At 41.9% G+C, this 9,678-nt stretch overlaps 1 protein-coding gene across 2 annotated transcripts; it reads left to right on the top strand.

Moving 5' to 3' along the window:
* Positions 1 to 3,195: 3,195 nt before the first annotated feature.
* fsta (follistatin a) lies at positions 3,196 to 9,269 on the top strand. Of its 2 annotated transcripts, XM_079160732.1 has the most exons (6): positions 3,196 to 3,294; positions 4,502 to 4,693; positions 4,895 to 5,113; positions 5,201 to 5,425; positions 5,975 to 6,205; positions 8,131 to 9,269. In XM_079160732.1, exons 1-6 carry the CDS (start codon positions 3,204 to 3,206, stop codon positions 8,217 to 8,219), a joined length of 1,047 nt encoding a protein of 348 aa, XP_079016858.1. In that variant the 5' UTR covers positions 3,196 to 3,203; the 3' UTR covers positions 8,220 to 9,269. The 2 variants fall into 2 exon arrangements, with proteins under 2 accessions (XP_079016858.1, XP_079016859.1); XM_079160733.1 differs by lacking the exon at positions 8,131 to 9,269 and having other exon boundaries at positions 4,502 to 4,699; positions 5,975 to 6,558.
* The last annotated feature ends 409 nt before the right edge of the window (positions 9,270 to 9,678 follow it).

Raw genomic sequence — 9,678 nt, 5'->3', positions numbered from 1 at the left:
TTCGTCTGTCCCCCGGACAGTGTCGGATGTGAATGATTGCTGTTTGTTTTAGTTTTTCTTGACGCTCCCAGCAGCACCAGCAGTGTCTTGCAGCTTTCACTTCTCCGGAATCTGGCGAGATGGGAATATGCTATTTGTCTCTAATAAGGAGCATATTTTGTTTTGTTCCGGGAAAGCCTGGGCTCGATTCTATTCCATAGTTGATGAAATGTGATACAGGTGGGGAAGTGTGTGAAACACCTTTCATCCCTGCAGGGGTTTTCCCTGCAGATGATTGGCAGATAGCAGCCAAACTAACTTGACCCAATGGCACAATGGGTTGATTGCTCACAAATTGCTGCAATGTTGCAATTACAAAAAAAACTGATGTCATAGCAAATGTTTGGTAAGACCTTTGGCGTGAATTTGACTGTGGTCCTCAAAGGGTTTCATTGTAGCCTCTTTTCAACAAATATCAATTTAAAAGAGGATTTATCATTAAGTTGACAAAATATGTTGCACGTTCTGAGTAGATTGGAGTTCTGGGCTTTTTAACGCCAAAAAAAATAAATAAATAAATATATATATATATATATATATATATATATATATATATATATATATATATATATATATATATATATATATGATATCCCCCATAGCATCAACCTATCTGTGCTGTATTATAATCTGCGACAGTTTACTCAAAACAGTTCCAATCAGCGGCAAACGTTCGCCGCGTGGGCCCTTCTGATCCAAATTCAGCTGCGGAGCCGGGGACATGGGACTGTCCCCTCTGCTGATGCCATTAATGGCTCCAAAAAGGAGCGCAGCCAGCCCTTTAAACTTGATACAGCGGAGGCAGAAATGGACTCGCATGTCAGGGAGTGTTTTTTGGAAGCTCCGACTCTACAAAGACTGATGCCATAAATCACACACACACACACACACACACACACACACACACACACACACATACACACACACACACACACACACACACACACACACACACACACACACACACATACACGCTGCGTCGTTTGCCAAACATAACTCAACTTCAAGGTAACATTTTTTGGGGGAATTTGTCGCAAATACTGACTTGTGGCTTCTGCGACAGTTTTAACAGCGTGATGATTCCCAAACATGCAAACTGCAAAGTTTTATACATACAGCTGTCGGTCTGCTCATGAATGTTCATGTTCAATCCTTTGACAGACTTTCTATTGTTTACAATTCTTAGTTCACGACGGGGGACGCATGGGGCAACATGGAATAAAAAATAACCACATGTTCGCTCTGCTTGATATGATTAGAAATAGAGTAAAAAGAATAGACCTCCTCAAGTGTGGCATTCAATATGTGCTCTGGGACAGATCATTTTCACTGACTCATTGCGTCAAAACACTGTACAATCTACAGTCTTCAGAAAGCATGTTGATAGGCATGTTCTGCAGTAGAAAGTGCATGTATGGAGGTGCCAAATGTGCAAATATTTAGATAAAAGAAGCTCATAAGTGCCGGAGAGAATCTACGTTATTCATGTTTCATTTTCTGGGTATTTAGGACAATTTGTGAAGAAAGAAAAATGGATTGCACCCTTGATTTGTACGTGTTGTATGTGACCTGTTGGTTGTGCTTGTAGTAGTGCATCAACACAAATCAAACCTTCTCCCTTTAGTGTTAGATGAGAGACGGTGGGTCATATACTGAATCATATGTAACAGGGGAAATATGATTGCAATGTGTATTGTACTTTATGATGATCTGTTTTGTAAACTTTGTGTGTTTCTGTAGATTTTTTTTAAATTGGAAAACCCCTTTGTTTTCTGTTTGTGTTAATAATCGTTTGTAATACAAATCAATGCAAATAAAGTTATTGCAAGAAAAGTTCTAACAAGAAGAATACAAGTTTGTTGGATGCAACACTTGCATTATATGAGAAAGACATTTTTTTTTATGATCTGTTTCAGTACACAGAGTTTTCATTGCATATATTTTGTAGATTAACGACATCAGTGGTATTTCGCCCGGGGGAAAAAGAGAACGCAGGGGATCACAGTGTCTTCTTCCTGGCCGACAGATAATGAACTCCCTGGTGTCTGATTCACACTTTGCTCTTTTGCTCTGGAGAGCTGTAACCAGAGTTCCGCTGAAGAGGTCGCGCAAGGACTTCTGACGGAGTTCAGTCTGTGCGTCAGTGAGTGGAGAGCTGTGTGTGTGTGTGTGGGCGCGTTCGAGTGCGCGCGTGTGTGTGTGTTTCATTCAATGAAATGCAACACCCCGCTCTTCTGTCTGAAGCCTCTTCGGAAACAGGTTTGATTATATTTAAAAGCTTGACCCGGGAGAGAAACCCAAACAACTGTCTGCTCTAATATTAGCCGCGCGGCTGCGGGACTATTATGATTTCTATTATTGTCTGGGGGCGCGGATGTATACCAAAAAGGCAACTCTTATCAAAAGATTTACACTTTTGTCTGCAGTTGGTGGAAAATAAATATCAGTTACCGACAAGTAGGCTAGTGCCCCTTAATGTGAAGGACTGACGGTATGTCCGGATAGGCATGTTGGCTGTGGGCCCGTTTGATCATACAGTAATAAAGCCCCTGATATATGAGTAAAAATGACCTTCACTATCACTATTATTATTATCATTAATATTCATATTTTTTAATATGTATTACAGCTTAAAGGCGCAAGTGCGTAAAAGCGAGCTATCTGCGTCGCACTGATATATCAAGATGATACAAAACCAAAACAATTAAAAATGAAACATTAATAATAGCATTCTCCATCAAAACACAAATCCATATCAACTGACACATTGTGTCTGACCTGCCGTGTTTGCGCTTTTGTTTCACCGCAAAAGCCGCCTAATTCCGAAGTGCGGCATCTATACAACACATTCAGTCATATATCGCTTTCAATATCCTCCGATTAATGTGGCAAAGAGAAAGTTGCTCGTATAACGATGTCACCTGATGAGGATTGAAAGAACTTTAGTAAAGAAAAAAAAGAAGAAAAAAAAGAAAAGAAAAATCTCCCCACCCCCAACAGAAGAGGAGACCGCCCACCAGAGACAGTCAACCCGAGACCCCTTATAGATTTAAAAAGAGAGGCTGCATTCTCAGACTGACACTTATTCAACACTGCCACCTTAAGCAGATTACTTTTTTGCGCTGCCTGTGTCAAACACGTAGCTCACTTCGCTTCTCTCCATCATGTTCAGGATGCTGAAACACCACCTTCACCCGGGCTTTTTTCTCTTGTTCGTATGGCTTTGTCACCTCATGGAACATCAAAAAGTTCAAGGTAAGCTCTCTTCAGCTATTTCCTTTTATTCTTTTTTTCCCGTTTTGGAAAAAAACAACTTCCGACGTGCTGTCAGCCACTCACACAAAAACGCGTTCTTGTTGCAACCGAGAAACTTTTCAAAGTTTCCTTCTTATTTCTTTATCTCTCCTCGCTGATTAAACTCTCTCTGCATCAGACGGTGCGTGCGCGTATAAAGCGTCCATAAAACAGGTGCCATATGGGACACTTCAAAGTGAGACTATAGGCAAGTTACGCGGCACACACTTGGAAGCCGCCACGCCGTGCTGGTGGCAGCGCCAGCTCTCCGTATTACCCACCTGAGCATATAGTGATACGGTGTTGTCTTCAAACCTTGTAAGAAACTTTAGAAATATCCACTATGAGTTGTATTTAGGGCGTGATATATATATTTTCCACCGCACAAATCCACCCAACAGTGTGTGTGCAAAACATTTTGTGTGTGTGTGTGTCTGGGGGGGTTGCAGTTTTACATCTTTAGGACAAAAAACGGGAGACTTTTGTACCCATAGCATTTCGTTCGGGAGCTTGTAATTAAAATAGATAGAATAGAAATCTGTCCTGGATTTAAGCAGCACACCAGCTCGTGAACACTTCATGGCATGCGCGCGCGTGTGTGTGTTCAGACATCCTGCTGTTGTCTGGATCAAAGGATATTTTTGCACCACAATAAATGGGATAACTATTCTTTTTTTTTTTAAATATTTAAATGAACTTTACACTGGTTTGTTCATAAGCAAGGCGTTGTCTGGTACATGTCTGGGATATTGTTCGGAGGCGTTGGAGACGGCGGTGTGCTCTAAGAACCGTGGTTTTCTGAAGGAGATTGGCTGCTATTTAACGCTGTCTAGACGCTCCACTTTCTGTCCGCTGATAAAAAGGAGGGTCGAGGAATAAAGGAGCCCCCCACCCCCCAGCATAGATTCTTCTTACTTTTTTGGGGGGGGGGGGGTGTGGTTGCATTGTAATGACTGTCTGTCACAGATGGGAAAGGCAAGTGTTAACTGTCTCGCAGAAAAAAAAAGAAGAAAAAAAAAATCCGACAAAATACAGCCGGGAGGGCGAAAGGGAAGGAGGGAGGGTCTCGGATAATACGGGCTGCGTGTGTGTCTAGTCGTTCTGGGTCGGCGGTTTCAGACGCGCGACATTCGAGTTTTATTTCTTTCTTCTTTTTTTCTGTTTACAGCTGGGAACTGCTGGCTGCAGCAGGGGAAGAACGGGAGGTGCCAGGTGCTATACATGCCCGGGATGAGCAGGGAGGAGTGCTGTCGGAGCGGAAGACTGGGGACGTCCTGGACCGAAGAGGACGTCCCCAACAGCACGCTCTTTAGGTGGATGATCTTCAATGGCGGAGCTCCCAATTGCATACCTTGCAAAGGTGGAGGTGCACTCATTTCCCTTCGTTATCTTCATAATACACACCCTCAAGTCATTTTTGTTAAACAGATCCCAAAAGCGATGATCTTTACGCGCTCCGAAGTGCGTAAATGATTCCGCACTTTATGCGCCAGAGTAATCTTTACGCACATAGCCATGAATCTTCACCAACGTCACCTAATGCGGACTTTCCTTTTTTTAGAAACCTGCGATAATGTTGACTGCGGACCTGGGAAGAGGTGCAAGATGAACAGAAGGAGCAAGCCCCGCTGCGTGTGCGCACCGGACTGTACCAACATCACCTGGAAGGGACCGGTCTGCGGCTCAGACGGAAAGACCTACAAAGATGAATGCGCACTGCTCAAAGCGAAATGCAAAGGCCACCCCGACCTGGACGTGCAGTACCAGGGAAAGTGCAAGAGTAAGTAGGCCTACATGTTATGTGTAATCTCTCACCACTTTTTATACTTTGTGTCACGTCTAAACTTCTTTTTTTTTGTCTCGACAGAAACGTGCCGCGACGTCTTGTGCCCCGGCAGCTCCACGTGCGTCGTGGACCAGACGAACAACGCGTACTGCGTGACGTGTAATCGGATTTGCCCTGAGGTGACATCACCCGAGCAGTACCTGTGCGGAAACGACGGGATCGTCTACGCCAGCGCGTGCCACCTGAGACGAGCGACCTGTCTCCTCGGCAGGTCCATTGGAGTGGCGTACGAGGGGAAATGCATCAGTAAGTCCGCAACATGGAAACGCGAGAGTGCGAGGCGTTCGGGAGCGCGCCTCCAGCCACTGACTTTGAACGTTGTTTTTCGTTTTTTTTGTGTGTGCCAACATTCCACTGAGGAGGGGGGTCTTAGAGAGAGAGAGAGAGAGAGAGAGAGAGAGAGAGAGAGAGAAAGTGAGTGTTTGGTAGTTGCTTGTGTTTGCTCAAGAAATGATAGACATCTTATTATTTCCTGATGTTGGCAGCACTATCCCATATGGGAGAGAGGGAAGTAGAGGGGGGAGGGAGAAAGGGAGAGCAAAACAGGGGAGTGCTGGGGGCCATGAATACATGCTTCAAGTTAATATTTGAGACAGATGGATTGTTATCCAGAAAGCAGCCTTGAATGCAAACTAAATCATAACTTTATCCCCAACACCATGATTTGTTTTTTATTCCGAGTTTAGCTGTCCAAAAAAACTCAGCTGTCATCTGATCCTGCTTTCATGCATGATAATCCATCTAATCTAAGATTTCCCCCTTCCTCTCTCTCTCTCCCTGTCTCTCTCGCTCTAGAGGCCAAGTCGTGTGAGGACATCCAGTGTAGCGCGGGCAAGAAGTGTCTGTGGGACGCTCGGATGAGCCGGGGACGCTGCTCGCTGTGCGACGAGACCTGTCCGGAGAGCAGGACAGACGAGGCGGTGTGCGCCAGCGACAACACCACGTATCCCAGCGAGTGTGCCATGAAGCAGTCCGCTTGCTCTATGGGGGCGCTGCTGGAGGTCAAGCACTCGGGATCTTGCAACTGTAAGTAGATAAGAAAAGCAAAAAAAAATATGAAAGAAAATGAACACACGAAAAAGAAAAAAAAACGCCCTCCTCCTTCTCCAAGCAAAAATACAATATTCCATGTTGCTTCCCCATCAAAACGAACCTCCAGTGAGAGTGGCCCTACCTACCCCCCTCCCACCCCTCCAAACTCCCCCCCCATCAAAATCCCACCCCAGCCTCACCACCAAGCACAGCTTAAGCAAGCAGAAAAGGACTTGAGAAGAGAAGAACTTGCATGACGTTGTCTTTGTCGCTAGCTTTTGTTCTTGTGTTCTTGTTGTTGTTTTTTTTAGATTTCACTTCTTTTTTTTCCCAATTCTTCTGCAAAACAAAACAACAGAGAGGTAAATGAAAGAATTTGTCTTGGGAAAAGCTAACTCCATCAACGCAAATAATAAAGGAGACTGATTTTGTTTGCAGTGGAACAATCCGGATATTTAAAAGTGCTTGAGATTGCAGGCCAACCTGCAATCTCAAGCACTTTTAAATATCATTATTCTTTTTTTTTTTTATTCATTTTTATGATAGTGGTCATATCTTTACAGCTTGTAAATTCCATGGTTGCATTTCCTAATCTCATGGGTAATGGTGTATTTGTGTTTTTTGTATCATTATTATAATTTTTTTCCTTTTTGTTGCTTTCGGCTGTAATCAATCAATTCAAAATGCACTGCCTCTTGTCACCACACTGCCAACATGTCAGTAAGAACAGATCGCTTTTGAATATACTCATACGATGTGCATAAGGTGATTGTAACATTGGTGCCATGTTAGCGACGAAGACGAAGGATTTGAACTTAAGTCGACCGTAGAACCAGAGCCGTTCTGGGGGCCAAACCATCAGAAATCGAACAATAGCCTCAAGAGAGCATGGAAATGTTACATTCCGAGTTGCTATGTAGAAGAGTGTCCCCTTGTTAGTTTCCTCTCTCTCTCCCCAACTGAGTACCTTAATGTGATGCGCCTAAGGTATGCAACGGAATCCAAGGGACCAACTTTATGATCACCTCATGAGCTAAATATAAATGTAATGCTTTTACAGGATAAGCTCGTAGAACCACTCTCTGCTTCTCATCTCATCTTTAGAAAAAGACACTCACCTGCTAACTTTTTATTGTGCGTGCTGTTTCCAGTGAATGTATTGTCTACCAGAACATGTATCAGAAATGACAAATCTATTTGGATTGATGAGGGACTGCCTGTTTTTTTTTTTCTTTTTCGTATTGTCATTTGCTCTCGCTTTTGTGCTTTTTTTTTCCTTCTTTTTTTTTGTGTCCGATGTAAATCTCTTCTGTAAAAAGAAAAGAAAATACCTCAGAACTGTGTTGCGGATCTCTGACCCGCTTGCTAAGGCCAGGCTGTGACACAGAGTCCTCCCTCCTTGTACGTTTGAGCCAGAAAATAACAATCGGAGCAAAGAAAAACTAGCAAATACAAGAACACAAGAGCACCTTTTTCTTTTGTGTCACGTGTGTGTGTCTGCTTTCAGGGAATCATGCCCAAAAGAGACCCGAGCCACTGGAACCCATCCGGTGCCCCCGAAACCCACCTTGTGACTCCCTAAACCCCCCCTCCCCTCCAAAGCCTCCCTTGCACCCTTCTTTTCTATCGCCCCAATTTCTTCTCTCGTTGCAGCCCTGACTTGCTACATCATATAAGTGGAAGTTATATGATTGAGGATGCCACAATATTTGTTGATGCCTAGTCACACAGACTCTTCCTCACACACAGAGAGAGAAAAACACAAACATACACACACACACACACACACATATAAAGAAACAAAAGGGAAGCTGTATGCCAATGGCTTTGCTGTGATAGAAAAAAAATAACATTCAGTGATATTCTGCGCTGTCGTGGTCCATATTCATACAACAGCTACCATATATTCTCCCATATAGCCATTACAGAAGACCAGGAGGAGGATGAGGATGATGAGGACTCAGACTACATGGCCTATGTCCATATATCTTCTATACTGGATGGATAGGCCCCCGTCACTAGGGGAACAGTCCTAGGGCAAGGAATCATGTCCATACTGTACATTATGTGTATGCTTATTTATTTTTTAAAGAAAAAGGAAGTATACATATAGTTCAGTCTGCTAGATGTTTATTTATACTTTTTTGTGTGTGTTTTATAATTTATACATTTACAATGTCAGGCTTACTATCTACCATGATATATTGTGTTACCACTCATTTCCCCCTATTTGTTGTTGTCCCTTTTTACTTTCTTTTCTCTTTTTTTTTTATCATGAAGAAATATATTTGTCCAAAGAGAAGCAGTGTTATTTATTTGTCATGTTACCGTGTAAGTATAAGTCCTCTACAAGCTGTAAATTGCATTCCCTGAAGCTGTAAAAAATCTGCTTGTTCCTGTCAAATCTCTATCACAGATGTTTATGTCACACATACGTAAATGCATGTTTAGGCTGTGTGTTTATTTATTGGGAATATATCAATCATTTTATGTACAGAAGTGTTTCTGGTTTGTTTACAACTCATAAGAACTGACCAAAGGGATTATCTCAATGGTTTTCGCAAAAAGAGCATTGTAAAGGTTGCAACACAGCAGTGAGGAAATGGAAGAGAAAAGTAACGAGCCATTTGTATTTCTTTTCTTATTTCATTGATTACTTCTTAGTTTTAGCCCTTTAGATTTGTTTCCGCATGGAGACGACGACTTAAGACATTATTCAATAGCATTTTATTTGTCTGACCACATTAGAGCAGAGGTAAGTTTTGGACAATACTTGATTATTTTGGAAACAATGTGCCATTAACATTTGTGTGCTGTCTTCTTGCCAATGTGCTCCATTTTGCTCTCGCAGAGCTAAAATAGGACTAACGTACTGCAGTACTCTTTCGCTATATCAGACGTCATCACTTTGTTTCTTTTTGTTTTTGTTCGTTTTTTTTCCAGAATGCATTTTTATTTTCAAACATCACAAGAGAAATACAAAATTCTGTTATGAATATATAGTTTTGTATTTTTTATGTAAATGTCATATGTACATACAAAGTTTGATGGTATTTGTACAGATATGAAGAGTGAAACAATAAAAAAAAATTTCCTTATACCTTTTCTGACTGCTGTATTATTTCATTATGAATAATGTGAAACTTGGGTGTATCTGGGTGTATTAAGCCATTGTGGGAATTAGTTTTTATACGATTTTTGCATCAATATGATAATGTATTTAATTCATTTGGATGAGCCAAAAACAAATACTGCTCTCAATTCAGTGTTTTTATCCATGAACAGTTTCTGAACTGATATGCCAGGAACTTAACTCTGTCATGATACATATCATTATTGTTACAGAAAATTACTTTGGCCCTGATAAAGGATTGTACTCATATTGCCACCTCTAATACAGTATGTTCCAATAAAACCCTGAATCCTAAATACATAATTACCTGTATATGTTGTAGGCCAACAGTAAA

Source organism: Pholis gunnellus, assembly GCF_910591455.1.
Source record: "Pholis gunnellus genome assembly, chromosome: 6".
Classification (NCBI taxonomy): Eukaryota; Metazoa; Chordata; class Actinopteri; order Perciformes; family Pholidae; genus Pholis; species Pholis gunnellus.
Note: the sequence above shows the minus strand (reverse complement) of the source record. Positions and strands in the feature narration are given on the sequence as shown.